The following is a 14,809-nucleotide window of genomic DNA, read 5'->3' on the forward strand; positions in this document are numbered from 1 at the left end:
TAACCCCGGTAAATTCACCCAACTTTCATATTGGTCGCTCCATAGACAGATGGCCACAGAGATCAACTTAAAAGGCCATTGTTGCATTCATTTAGTGGAGATCATTAAAGAGCCGTGACAGGCCACAAGTCGCGTGACATCATACGTGTAACGACCAATGACTTCGGCCTGCAAAACCCAATGGAAGCGTCTAGCAGCGTGCAATAAAACAGGGCGCTGCTTTCTAAATGTCTGTCGTGCGCCATAAATGAATATATTCTTTGAAGCCTGGCAACTCAGTATCTTTTTTTAACTATTGTACTAGTATTTAATAATTTCATAATTTTATAATTGTGCTTACGCTTTATGTTGATATTAGTGATAAATCCTTAGATAAAGTAAATCGATGTGATATTTAATAGAAAAATAGCAAACTAACGCACCATTCATTCGAAAGCTGGGGAACCTACTAAAAAGAACTACTAAAATTCCTGAGGAACCAAAGGATCAAATGGGGATTAAATAGATGCCTGCTATTCCGTCGTGAAAACGGCCAATGATAACTACATTTTATGAAAACTGAATAGGTATCATAAGTAACATAGTAAAGTAACATATATAAGTAACATAGTAAAGGTATCACCAAAGACTAGCGTTTCGCTAACCCAAGCGGCTCAAACTGCAGATTACCCGGAGTTCACGCTCCAAACGCCTGTTCCGTTTCAGGACAAGCGTCTGCAGCGGCTGCGCCAGTGCTGCGCGCTGGTGGCGCTGGCATGCTGCGCGCTGCTGGCCGCGCGCCTGTCACTGCTGCGCGGCCGGCTGCCCTGGTTCTCGGCCGCCGATAACCCGGTGGCGTCGTGCGGCAGCCGTCTGAGCCGGGCACTGACCCTGCTGCACCTGCCGGTGGTCTCGGCGGGCCTGCTGCTGCTGCCCAGCCAGCTCAGCTACGACTGGTCCGAGACAGCCGTGCCGCTCATCACACAGTTGGGCGATCTCAGGAACGTCGTCTCGGCCGTGTTTTATGTTGGCCTGGCGGCCATGTTTTACGCAGCGTGTCATCCTTTTTCCGACACCAGCTCAGCTAGCATCAACGTCAACCACAACAACAACACCGTGAAGAGAGCGGCAGACACGGGCGCGGACGGCCCGGGCCGAGCGTCTCTGCTGTTCGCGCTCAGTTTCGCCGTGCTCATGTTTCTTCCTGCCAGCAATCTGTTCTTCTACGTGGGCTTTCTGGTGGCGGAGCGGGCCCTGTACGCCCCGTCGGTGGGGTTCTGTCTGCTGGTGGGTGCCGGACTGGCTCTGGCGGAGTCCCGCTGGCGCCGGATAGGGCCCACCCTCAGTGTGCTGCTTCTGGCCGTGCTGGCTGCGCGAACTGTGGTCAGAAACCAGGACTGGCGAGACGACAGGGCCCTCTACACCGCTGGCATCCGACACTCACCGGCCAAATGTGAGTGAAATTATCGAGTGAACGGGTGCGCTTTACATGGAGTGGGATTTGATTATAAATATTGTTTCATTGTCATTTAACAGATGATAGTGGCTCGTTCCCTTGTAGGCAATTACATTGCCTTTGCTAAGCACATCGATTTCAAAGAATGCCACCCTTTCTTCGGAACAAACTGCCGAGTTGTTCTCAACGGTTTGGAAACTAAAGGCTAAACGCTGGGCGTGCCGTCCAGCCATAACCAAAGACGAACGAAATCTTTAGGATCAACTTGAGATGAAGTTGCCTGGATGAACAGCAACGCTTTGACATTTTAGTGTCAGAAGCGAAACGAAACCGTACCGAGCGCCCTTCTCTCGAGCTAAGCCCGCCCCGCAGAGTATGGAACCCCACTGTGCTTTTATGACGCGGAAGCCGACTCGGGTTAGCGTTTTCCCTGATTCCCTGCAGTCGCCGGCTGCCGCGCCGCGTCTCTCTTTGAACGGCTCTCCTTTGACTGCATTGTTCGTTGCAGCGCTGGGTAACCTGGCCACCATTCTGGCCAGCCAGGGTCGTCTGGAGCAGGCGGAGCGGGCTTACCGGGCGGCGCTCTCGGTCCGAGGGAACATGGCAGACGTCCACTATAACCTGTGAGTTACCGACGGTGCTGCGCCGATTGGGCGGGCGGCGAGAGAGCCAGAGCGGGACGATTGGAAGGGAGGGAGGGAGGAGGGAGAGAGAGAGGGAGAGAGAGAGAGAGAGAGGGAGACAGAGCGGGTGAGAGAGAGAGAGAGAGAGAGCGAGAGCGAGAAGGGAGGGAGGAAGTGAAAGAGAGAGAGGGAGGGAGGGAGGGAGACAGAGAGCACGTGAGAGGGAAGAAAGGAGAGGACAGTGAGAGAGAGAGAGAGAGAGAGAGAGAGAGAGAGAGAGAGAGAGAGAGAGAGAGAGAGAGAGAGAGAGAGAGGGCGGGATGGGCGGGGGAGGGAGAGTCCGGCCTCGCAATACACAGGAGGGAGCCACTTCTGTGAGTGGCATCCACTGCGAAGTCAGCAGGTAAACAGGGACAGTCGGAAGCCGTAATAGGATTACGGTATCCGGGGACCGGCTCGGCCATTACGTGGGAGTCGGCTCTGCTGACTCGACTGACCTGTTTGCCGGCTATTCAGCAATTCGACAACTCACTTAGACTCTGCTGCAGAACACTCATTTGGGACAGAGACGTAGCTAAAGACATTGCGCACATAAACAAGCTGCAAAATCAATATGTCTTAAGCACCTGTCATTAGCTCAATGGAATCCGTAATTTGTTTTCGGCACGTCACATAGATTTTCTAACATGAATGCTATGTAAAATGTCAGTGACATTACGGCCTCACAAAATACACGGAACCTCACAGTCATGTACAGACAAAAATACATTTAAGTGCAGAGAACTCACGTTACGTTTTTTGGTTTATTACAGTAATTAACTTGCAATATTCTCATTTCTAAAGAGTAGAGGTAGAATTTCAAATAAACATCAGAAATTGTTCAACCGACGCGGCGCCCTGTGAAATCCATTCAGCCGGAGCATATCACCTGTACTGGTAGACTGTGCCGCTAACCACCGGTGCCGCGCGGCACAGTATACCTCCCAGGCATCACCGCGAGCAGCCTACCGAGCCGCGCTGGCGCTGCTCCGCTCCACCAGCACGTCCCTAACAACACCGTCGGCTGTTTTAACATCAGCTAATACAGTTTGCAGCCGACCGTGTCGGCGCGCTGTTGAGCCGCGCTTGTGTACGCTCCCCCGCTGTGTATAACCCGTCCGGGGCTGGCATTCGATTAGTGTCACAGCGCCGCGCGCCCCGTCCCGGGGGACTCATCTCACCGTGCTCGGCGCTGTTCCGTCAACGGACCGAAATGACACTCACACACGTGAAATGACTCAGTCCCGCGCTCATTTGGCCAAAATTACATTACGGATGCGCGCGGTGTGGGCTAGAAGTACACGGCAAAAACGGTACTGTGCTCGCGAGGGTCTCCTAATGCCATCTTGGTGCAGCGGTGCAAAGTAATTGCGGTCGATACTCACTGATGTTTTGTTTTGTTTGCAGAGGAAACCTTTTATACTCGCAAGGGAAGTACCGTCAGTCAGCAACCTGCTACCAAGATGCGGTCGGATATCGACGACAATTTGCTCGTAAGTTGAAGTATTTTTTGCTCATGCTAGTAAAAATCTAAATCGGTTATAAATCCTGCTGGGTACATTTGATATGATCGCTACTGTGAAGACATGACATTGCAATGCGAGCTTCTCATAACGATAAGATACATAAACAAATATTTCATTCCTCAACAGAATATGAACGGAAGTAACACTAGGCACATTTCACCTTTTCAGAAGCCTACCTCAATTTGGCTCACGCCCATCTGAAGCTAGGTCAGTCTGTGCTGGCTCGACAAGTGCTGCTCGCCTGCCGTGACCTGCACGGGTCGCGAATACGTGACCCCCGGTCACACGCCTCGGCCAAGGTCGGCTGTTTGGTGGAGCTCGGTCGGCTGTACGCGGAGGAGGACAAGGACCCACCCCTGGCCCTCAAACAGTACCTCCTGGCACTCGGACTGGCTCCCGAAGGCTACAACAAAGAGGTGAGTATGGACTGTCTCAGGTTTAATAAAAAAAAAAATGTTTTCTTATTACATCGGCTGAATAGCATGCATTTTAGCACTGCTGTGAAAAAAAAAAATCCGGGAAATTGGTAATGAGAAGTGAGCAAGCGGACTTGCATAATGCATAGTATGCCCTAAGGCGCCCCATAAAGGAGTACACCGTTAAAAGCTTTTTAGCTGAGATATTTCCAACGGATATTTACAATAAAAGCTCTCAATAAATAGAGCAAGCCTCTTACTGCTCACGGAAGAAAGAAACATTCCTTTCTGGTGAGGAGTCGGTTTTCTGAAGTTCCTTTCGCGATGGCCGCGCGGTTGTCTCAACCGGGCTGCATATCTGGCGATCCGGCTTATTGAGCGATCAGTCGGCTGCCGCCGGCAGAGCAACAGCTGCGACGGAAAGAGGAAGGGAGGGGAGCGGCCTCGGCGCTCCGACCGCTCCGCTCCCCAACAAAACCCATCCGTCTCAACCGGCCGCGGTGGCGGAGGCGGGGACGGTGGAGCTGCCGGTGGTAACAGTTTAAACGCGGGCGATAGTCGCGGTGGCAGTGGCGGTGGCAGTGGCACTACAGGCGGTGACGATGATGACGTCAATATTGACAACTGTTGCTAGCGCAGAACCCATCTGTCTCACGGATCAGACCAATATGGCCGGCCGATGTGTCACAAATCACGTTAGAGCCGGCGATAACGATGTCACCGACCGTTGACACATGTCACCGCTTTGTTACCGGCGCCAGCCTCGACACGACAGCCGCGTCCTGAACAACTTTGTAATGTCCGAACTTTGGGCTGCTCAGTTGTGTTACTGTCGAGCGGTGCAAAACAAACACTTGAGGATGAAGTAGGCTTTGTAAGTCACGTAGCTACAGTTACGTGGATAGATGTTCATTTATTTCGCATCTGTTCATACATTTTTCGCTTATCTTATCCATCCGCTTATCTTATTCATCAGCGTACTGGGTCTGCAAGCCAGGTCGGCACAATTTAGCACTTTCCATTCTCCCAGAACTCCGCCGTCTGACCTTTCACTCGTCTGAGACCGAGCCTCGCTGATCTACGGGTTCAGGGTTCCATCTGCGCTAAGTGTGATGTGATGTTCGGTAAACGCCGTGCAGACGCTAGCCGTGGAAGCCGGGGGTGAGCCGCATATGCAGTGTCCGGCCGGCGGGCGGTCTGGGCGGGGGCGGGGGCGGGGGCGGCGCCGCCCGGAGAGTGGTGCCGCTATTTACGTTGGACGACATGACTTCGCTTTCAGACCATCTATAACCTGATCGGAGAGGCTCAGTACCGCATGGCCAACTACGAGGAAGCTGAGAGCTGGTTCAAGAAGGCGCTGGAAATTCAGCCCGCCATGGTGCACGCCCACCTGTTCTACGGAAAAATGCTCGCCAAAAATGTAAGTGGCTTACAGACTACGTACGACTATTGGGCGTATTGCGATAGTAAATTTAATCTTTTCCTTATCTTATAATGAACGCGTTGCTGTGTTTGCGTTCTCGCAATATTACTCAACTTCGTGCACGCCATTGTTGCTTCTATCCAACGAAATAACATCAAACATCCCTACGGTGTTCCCAAAGCAGCCCTTTGAAACACAGTGTGACAAAGATGACACAGCTCCTGAAGCGCTTCTTGCCGCTGGGAGTGTGTTTCTGATGGTCTTTGCATACTGCATGTGACAAGATAATGTACCCCGCGTCTCTCGCGAGCTGAGTTGAATAATGTGAATATGCAATATGCATCTGTACCACACAGTGCAATGTAGCTAAACGCTTTATGCATGTGTTGAAACGTGCAGAGACACATCGCTGGTAAATATCATCTGATTGAGGAGTGTTCTAGCCCGACTATCTCTTAGCTCTGTTACCAGAGTTCGTTTTTTTTTTCTATTTTACCTTCCGATCTTGTTTCAGAAAACTCGCGTAGACGAGGCAGAGGGCTGGTTTCACCGAGCACAGACAACGGCGCCGAACAACTATGTTGTCTACCTTCATTACGGTGAGTTTGTTTGCACAAACTATTGCAACATATTTAAAAATGTAAGAGGTGGCAAAAAATGATATTGTTAATTCCTACGGTTCTTATAACGATAATTTGACGTCACTGATAGCATGGTTTTCAATGAGCTGCTTAATCTGTTTCTAACTACGGTTGGCAGTGACTGCTTTGTGTTTGTATTCACCTCTTCCCAGCACCATCTCCTCTCCAATGGACTCATCTAGGCTCTAACTTTGCTTCCCTGCAATTTCAGGCCAGTTCCTGTATGAGACGGGCCGGCTGCGTGAGGCAGCTGCTGTGTATGTGCGCGGCACTGAGCTGGCGCCCAGCGAGTATGACCTGACCTTCAACCTGGCTAACGTGTACCGCGAGTTGGGACGCTACCAGCAGGCCGAGGACTTCTACCGGCGTGCGGCGCACATCCGACCCGAGGTATGTGCGCCCGCGGGGCGCGAAAGATCTGAGAGGGCTGGTATGTGGTCTGACCAAAATCATTTCAATTTACATCGACTTTTTATGTCTTCTGAAATATATTTTTTTGTTCGTTTTTTCTAAATCAAATACAATAATTTGAATAAATGAATAGATGTCCGAAGAGTTTTAAAGTCGTTCGAAGTCGTTAGCTACTCAATGCCACTAATTGATTGTCACTAATTAGCAATTAATTGCTAGTCGTGCACTCACTCAATGTCCACATCCAATGACCTAATCTTTGTCCACCAATCGATCTGCAAGTTTGACACGCTGGCAGTGTCAGTCTGTCACTACCCGCGCTTCATCAGGCTCTTTGTAAAACAAACTGTCTGACACCGCATCTCTGTCCTCAGGACGTGCAAAGCCACCGTAACCTGGGCGCCATTCTGCACCTAACCGGCCAGCTGCGGGAGGCAGAGGCCGCCTACCTGACCGCGCTGCGTCTCAGTCCCGGCGATCACGTGACTGAGGTCAACCTAGAGCGTCTCTACAACGTCATGGAGAGGCACGACCTGCAGCCACGAGACGCGACCCCCGAGAGGCGTGAACGCAGAGGGCGGTCAGCCGCCAACGGCACCTGACCTCGGCCCTGACAGCGGCCTTGGGCTGTTGTCGATCGGGCGACGGGCCAGCGACGATAGAGGGAGGGAGGGAGATGCGGTCCAGCAGCTCCCTCGCCCAGCCGACCGATCTCTGGCGTCACATGGTCGAGAGTTATACGTTGAATCCTGCATTCCTGGCTCACTGTTGTGCCTGATACCGAAGGCGAGAGGTGGAGCTACCGACCAGTCCCACCAGATCGCCACTATGATCTCAGAATGAACGCGTTGTTTGTCGATCGGTATTGCCCTCCCGGTTGAGAGCGACGTGAAATCGACCGCGCACAGAGAGAGTGTTGATCTTGTTCCCCATATCTAATGTGATGATCGTATCGGACGGTGGATAACTATTTTATCAACGTGTTGTTCTTGCAATGTAATACATCTATTGATGGTTGACAGACTGTATCGTGGGGCAGAATGCTCACGTCGATTCTCTCGATCGCTTAATGTGTCACTGAATAATTGGGTTATTTACTTATTTTGTGTTTATTTTTCGCTTCACCCGACAACCACAAACAAGTGGGCATTACGACGGAAAGTGACAGAGACACAGATAAAAAGGAAGACAGAAATCAAGCAAAATCTGCATTCATCCATTTTGTATCAACATCAACATGAACATTTTGTATTTTGCAAGATTCAACCAAAATCCATATCGTTGATTTTTTCAGCATAAACATTACAACGCCTAAACTGACCTATGAACTGACCAACGCCGTCAACTGACCTATGAACAGCTGTGTCACATTGGTTCCCGAGTCGAGCCCATTCTGGGCTTCCTCGAATAGTCGATATCTCTTCAGCGCTCGAGCCCTCTCGGGGACCACCAGGCCAGTCGACTCCTCTGCCGAGGTGGCCTGGCAACCCGATGACAGCCGCCAATGATGGATGTCGTTTTTGTTTGCCGCTGGCACTATTTGTATTCGGTTTACTATCGACCGAGACGCTCGTTAGCGCCCGTTGGCGTCGTCTATCAGCGCCGAGGGGGCGTGGTCGGGGGGGGGGGGGCGTGGTCGGGGGGGGGGGGGCGTGGCCAGCGGTGGTGACAGACGAGTCGACCCATCCAGCCGGACGGAACACCTCCCGAGCCGAGCCGTCGACCGGAAACGGCGATACCGATCGATGAGTCGAGCCGACACAGAAACCGGAAACGACACCAAATGTCCGCCGCCGAATGGTGCCGAAAGATGGACAGACGTGTCGACAGCGAAACGGGAAGATGTTGCGTCAAATGATACCGACAACGTCGTGATAATACTGCAGGAGGTGACGAATGATGTATGGAACGTTGAGGGGTATGCATTTGCAGCTCTGGAAAGAACAAATCATGGGTGTACGTGAACGATTTCAATATCTGCTTTGATACTTATTTTACCAAACGTTTACGAGTATGACATCAAGTTTCTGTCCCTTTTTTGATTTGTGATAAATCGTGAAAGTCGTGAAAACATAGCAAAACTAATAAGACACTGTTCTTTTCTGGCGCATTAAGAAGCTGCCTATCCAACCTTGGGAAAATGCGAACAAGGGCATTTCATGTATCTGATTTGCTTAGGTAGAAACAAGCTCTAGTCAGCCTTCCACTTCGGCGATTCTACTGATCGTTCTCAAAATACGATAGCAGCTGCACGTCAGATCAACATGTTTGGCTCGGAACACTATCCAATTTGGTCGCAAACACTTCAGCTTAACATGATACACCGAGACTACAGACTGCCTAAAATCAATGCAATGTATGTGGATGCACAACGGGCCCAGAAACGTAATGGAAGGACTGCTGGCCTCGTGGGGCATGATGCTTTGGTATTGCGCAATGCTGAATAGTTAAATATCGACGTGAATATATACAAAAATATACAAGTCACTCCATGGAAAAGTGGCCTTACTTAATACTTATGCTTGTATACGCATTGCATAGGATAACTGCATGCAATACATACCTACCGATGATACATTACCTCGTGATGCCTTGAGAAGATTTTGTGTAAGATCGCTGTATCTGGGAATGGTTTCTCGCAGCATACTTGCATCCAGTGATGTCGATTTTGTATGCACTTCATTTATCAGAAACATGCTAAATGGAATGCACGTTATGATCGCTATTCGCTATGCAATTCCAGAGAAGTATGCGGCGAGATATTAAACTGCTCTGTTCTACAGCCCAGAGAACGTGCTGGCTGAAAGTGGATCTGCAGGGCGTCACCAAAGGGATGACTTGGAAATTGAATCCACTCCTCTCGGCGATAAGCGCGGGAGGACAGAGGAATTCGAGTGCGCCGTCTCAAGTTACGACCTTGTAATTTATTTCCAATGAGCCATTTCAACAAAATGTGGGCTTCGACAATAATCGAGCGAATATTTCAGAGGATTTGAAAAGATTCTGCCTTCATATAAGAAAAGATTCAAAAGGATACCCCAAATTATCCCATCTTATATGTAACGCAGATGCGTTACATTTTTTTCATCTTTCATGCTGAACTGCAAGCTGTGCCACAAGCTGAAACACGGCCATCTGCGAGCGCCGCACAGACACGGTCAGCCGGCTAAATCGGCTGTGATACCCTCTCTCCGTCCCAGCTGGCGTCCACACAGACGGCGCAGTAGGCTCTGACAAACAGGGGTCCTCTATAGATGACCACCCCACTTCATGAGAACCCGGATCTGAAGCCAACAAATAGCATACCTACCGAAACGCGCCATTCTGCCAGCCTCGAGCCATTAATCAGTTTAGCCTTTGGAAAACAAGACTCTGTCCCACGCTCGGCACCCCGCCAGAGAACAAGGAGAGGGGAGTGCAGACCGGCCCTGATTTGAACCAAAACAAGAAAGGGGAGCGGGAACCGACCCGGTTTGTACGAAAACAGGATGAAATGGAACTCGGTCGCCAACGACAAAATATAGGACATCTGGCCGGAGCTGACTTCAAAACAAGGGGGAGCGGAGGGCCAGGCCCGCCACCTGGCACCTCAGGCGCCGTGAGCGCCGGCGGCGAATTCCACCCGATCGCTACGTGAAAGGGTGCGACTGCATGGCCGGGGGTGCCGAACTTCAGCAAATCACGAACGTTTGAAGGCGGAGCCAAACGCACTTTCTGAGAATGGAGGACAAAGATTGGACAAGGAGATGCTGCCCGGCCCTCTGAAGTATGACGTCATCAAAAGTATAAGTTGATGAAACGGAACTGGAACGCTCTTTCTGGCTCTCTCTCGGACGACGCATCCCGCGCCGGTGGCACTCTCGGCCCACGTCTCTCGTCTGACATCGCGGACAGCCCACGAGACACCAGCGGCTGGCATCACGGCGTCGGCGGCGGCTCTGGCCGCCGGGCCGGGCGCTGGACGGACACGACCATCATGTCAGCGACTCCATCTCAAGTAAGGTCACGCGGTGAACACGGGTGCGCACCTAGTCCCTAAAATCCTTCAAGTAACCCCCCCCCCTCGTTACTGCTATGTGAGCCACATTGTATTCCCCTTTTTAGGTGTCGTCTGCAATATTTTAGGCCATTCAGTTTAGGTAGTTCAATTTATTCTTGGGACTTTCAGTCTAGGTAGCTTAAGTTCACAATTCGATTTCGGTAAACTATGTAACTGTGCGCGTGGCGCGAGACGCGTGCCGACGTGGACCCTCGTCCGGCGCCCCGTGGTGATTAAGGCGGACGGAGGGGATTATACACCGTGGGGAGTCTGGAAAGGGACGGGCGACTGTGTACCGCACCGCGCGGCTTGTGGGGCTCAGTTGATGGGCGGCCTGGGCCCAGAATGTTTCTTTTAAATTTGACGTGTAAGGGAATTTAAGGTGTTGCGTCGGAGTATGTAAATAAATGGGACTTGTAAATATTGAAATACGAGTGTGAGTATAGTGCTGAAGGGCAGGGATCGGAGGATGGAGCATAAAAGGCCATATGCCAACCCACAGTCGGGAAAGAGGTCATTTCCAAGGTGTCTGGCCAGAGCAATTTACAACGATCAGTTTTCTTTATCTGTTTGATTTTACACAGTGCACACAGGGATTATACGGGGAGCACAGAACACACACAGGACCTCCCTAGCCTAGCCGATACTGGAGCTTCTCCGGTTGACTCCTAAGTGCCCTTGCCAGTGGATTTCCTGGCACTCCATCCTCCCCAAATTATCCCACGGTCCAAACAATAGCGATTACACACAACATACACAGGACCTCCCTAGCCTAACCGATACTGGAGCTTCTCCGGTTGACTCCTAAGTGCCCTTGCCAGTGGATTTCCTGGCACTCCATCCTCCCCAAATTATCCCACAGTCCAAACAATAGCGATTACACACAATACACACAGGACCTCCCTGACCTAACCGATACTGGAGCTTCTCCGGTTGACTCCTAAGTGCCCTTGCCAGTGGATTTCCTGGCACTCCATCCTCCCCAAATTATCCCACGGTCCAAACAATAGCGATTACACACAACACACACACGACCTCCCTAGCCTAACCGATACTGGAGCTTCTCCGGTTGACTCCTAAGTGCCCTTGCCAGTGGATTTCCTGGCACTCCATCCTCCCCAAATTATCCCACGGTCCAAACAATAGCGATTACACACAACATACACAGGACCTCCCTAGCCTAACCGATACTGGAGCTTCTCCGGTTGACTCCTAAGTGCCCTTGCCAGTGGATTTCCTGGCACTCCATCCTCCCCAAATTATCCCACGGTCCAACAATAGCGATTACACACAACACACACCGGACCTCCCTAGCCTAGCCGATACTGGAGCTTCTCCGGTTGACTCCTAAGTGCCCTTGCCAGTGGATTTCCTGGCACTCCATCCTCCCCAAATTATCCCACGGTCCAAATAATAGCGATTACACACAATACACACAGGACCTCCCTGACCTAACCGATACTGGAGCTTCTCCGGTTGACTCCTAAGTGCCCTTGCCAGTGGATTTCCTGGCACTCCATCCTCCCCGAATTATCCCACGGTCCAAACGATAGCGATTATACACAACACATACAGGACCTCCCTAGCCCAACCGATACTGGAGCTCCTCCGGTTGACTCCCAAATGCCCTCGCCAGCGGATTTCCTGGCACTCCACTAATCAATTTACCAACGGTCCGCACACAAGCAACACACTAGACCTTGTTGCACACGAAATATATGTAATTTTATTCTACATGGACACTGCAAGGGATGGAACCGGGGAGATAGATGATGCACGTCACGCCCCTGTGCGTGGAGAATCCACCGACGCGGCCATGGGTTAGGAGGGAGATGAGACGCGAGTAGAGACGCGGACTGTACAAATAGAAAAATCGGGTTTCCCGAATGGCGCTAAACTCGGACAGACCCCACTAGATATAAGGCCTCGATTGAGTAAGCCCTGGATGCGTGCAATAAGTCGCGAAATTAAACGTGAGGATGAAGGCGAGTCGGGCACAGACCGCCGAGGAGGGTTTCAAGAAATGTTACCCGGTCAGCCTCGTGTCCTGGCTCGGAGGGGACGACGGGCTGTAGTCTGTCTAACCTCTGGCTAGCGGGACACGGGACCAGTGGCCCGATTGTTCCGGCCCAGGGTAGGCCTGGGTGATAATTAAGGTCACGTGGGCCGTCGCCTGGGATGTGTATCGGCGGGTGGGCCGCCGCGAGATGACGGTGTTCCGTCTCGGATTAACAGCCTCGGAGGCTGGGCAGATTTTAGGCTGCCGGGCTGGCCCGGAAGCCCTGAACTATGACTGGAGCGAGATGCGGTCATCAGTATCACGGATGGACCTTAGTTACCCAGCCCGGTTTCAAAAAGATAGGTAGGCCCGCTATCGGTCCCTCAAGTGGTCGGCGCGGGACGTCATTTGAAGAGCGACATAGATAGTTTCGGAGGTGGTTAGGACCCCGGGCGTCTTAGCGAGGGAATCGTATGCCGCCGGAAGAGTAATGCCCCGCGAAGGAACGTATAATGCCGCAAGACGGGGGTGAACATTAGATACCGAGCATTCGAGTCGGGTGATCGCAGTCAGACGGTGCTGGCCACCCGCAGTCAGTCGAGTAGCTCCGGCCATGCTCTGGTCCTTTCGAATAGGTCTGTGACGACAGCTTAACTACCAGCCACGGATAGATAGGGCTTTGGACGCCTATGTGCTGGTAGTCGACGATGTGTGTTGAGTGCAGGATATCCCCGAGTGGACCTGCGTGCGTGGAAGACGCGTGTCGTCTTTGTAGTTAGCCGACGAGAGCTAACCTTTTTTTAGGTCGCCGGGTTGGCCCGGAAACCCTGAACTATGGCTGGTGCGAGATGCGGTCATTAGTATCACGGACGGACTTTAGTTACCCAACCCGGCTTTCAAATTTTAGATACGTCCGCCGCGGAAAGCCCGGGCTACTGAGTGCCCTGCGAGCTCTAGCTCCGGAACCGTGGGCTGGAGTGTGTTAGAGATGCTGACTGACCACTGGCAGCAGAAGGTAGGTCCACGCGTGAGTGGCAGTAAGACAAGGGCTGCGTACGTTGTTGCAAAGGTTTACCGGCCCATGCTGTAAGTCCATTGTTCGCTCAACAACCTGCGTGCGTGTGTGTTTATTATTTGTGTGTAGGTAGTTCGGCATGGTCTTGGACCCGCTATAAGTCGCGTAATTCAAGGGCGGAGTGCCGAAATCTGTGGTGGTTCGTATATTCTATTCGTGTAGCGTGAGCATTATGAAGCGTTTGTCTGATGTACGGAGCATTGTGGTTATGAAGGGATAACGGTTAATGAAATTTAAGGCCAATGACTCAATAATGACTTGCGCACGCCTTAGCACCACCGGGGGAAGTTAGGCAAAGAGGGAGGGATCGGAGACGGCTAACTCTGATAATTATGAGGTATAACTGGACGTATGACAGAAGTGAGAAGGGATGCACGAGTGGAAGTATGATTGTTGTGTATATCCGGTGGGAGATAGCCCTCAGCTAGGAAAGGCGCTGTTGTTTGAGAGTGGGACTTTTTGTTAAATAGAGTTGATTTTCTATACCAATATGATCGAGGGTAATTGATTATCATTTATCATTATCTCCCATTCCCTAACCCTGGCCTATGTGTTTCCGATGATTGATCGCCCCGGAGAATGCAAAGACAGAGTCGGGACGAGTTCGCGAGGGGCTGAACCGAGAAGGGCTTTTACGAGTAGAAGCGCACCCACTAGGCCGATTTTAACACCCCCACTCGAGCCAGCCCACCTGCTGAGAAGCGACCGCCCGGTTAGCCCCGCAACGCCGCGAAATCCCGCTACAGATTTGGCGCCCAACGTGGGGTAGGATCAATCAAAGGAATCATGAAGTCGGTGGACGGACGTGCATTGCCGAACCCAAAGCTAAAATTTCAGAGGAAATGCGAGCGTGAGTGAGGAAACGTATTAGTGTATGTCTGAGATAGATGCAGTGGGAGCTGGTCACTCAGTACAGCGTTGCTCGGGTTGAAATCGATTTTTGACTGAAATCAGAAAGCGTTGATTGCTGAAGGGTGTATATAGCTGAATGAAATGTGTAATAAAAGGGTTACTTGATATCAAATAAAATGGTCATGATAAGGGTAACTTGAGTATAAATTTTCAGTGACGGGCGAGCGTATTTAGTATTTCTTTTAGCTACAGGTATCGCTAACTAAATTTATGTGGCTCACATCAGCGAACCCTAACCTTGAGTGAAATCCCGTGATCCAAAGTTAGAGT

The 14,809-nt window shown here is 51.3% G+C and overlaps 1 protein-coding gene across 1 annotated transcript; it reads left to right on the plus strand.

Moving 5' to 3' along the window:
- The first annotated feature begins 443 nt into the window (after nt 1–443).
- LOC122367962 (protein O-mannosyl-transferase TMTC2-like) lies at nt 444–7,533 on the plus strand. Its single transcript, XM_043341532.1, has 8 exons — nt 444–1,432; nt 1,944–2,058; nt 3,505–3,590; nt 3,792–4,039; nt 5,319–5,459; nt 5,977–6,061; nt 6,315–6,493; nt 6,889–7,533. Exons 1-8 carry the CDS (start codon nt 1,021–1,023, stop codon nt 7,114–7,116), a joined length of 1,494 nt encoding a protein of 497 aa, XP_043197467.1. The 5' UTR covers nt 444–1,020; the 3' UTR covers nt 7,117–7,533.
- Nucleotides 7,534–14,809: the final 7,276 nt, after the last annotated feature.

The sequence above is a fragment of the Amphibalanus amphitrite genome, unplaced genomic scaffold (assembly GCF_019059575.1).
Source record: "Amphibalanus amphitrite isolate SeventyFive unplaced genomic scaffold, NRLGWU_Aamphi_draft 000911F_arrow, whole genome shotgun sequence".
NCBI classification, from domain to species: domain Eukaryota; kingdom Metazoa; phylum Arthropoda; class Thecostraca; order Balanomorpha; family Balanidae; genus Amphibalanus; species Amphibalanus amphitrite.

Coding starts and splice junctions, on each gene's coding strand:
- LOC122367962 (XM_043341532.1), top strand. CDS start 1,021: ATGTTTTACGCAGCGTGTCATCCTTTTTCCGACACCAGCTCAGCTAGC. Junction 4,040..5,318: donor CCGAAGGCTACAACAAAGAG/GTGAGTATGGAC, acceptor CTTCGCTTTCAG/ACCATCTATAACCTGATCGG. Junction 6,494..6,888: donor CGGCGCACATCCGACCCGAG/GTATGTGCGCCC, acceptor CTCTGTCCTCAG/GACGTGCAAAGCCACCGTAA.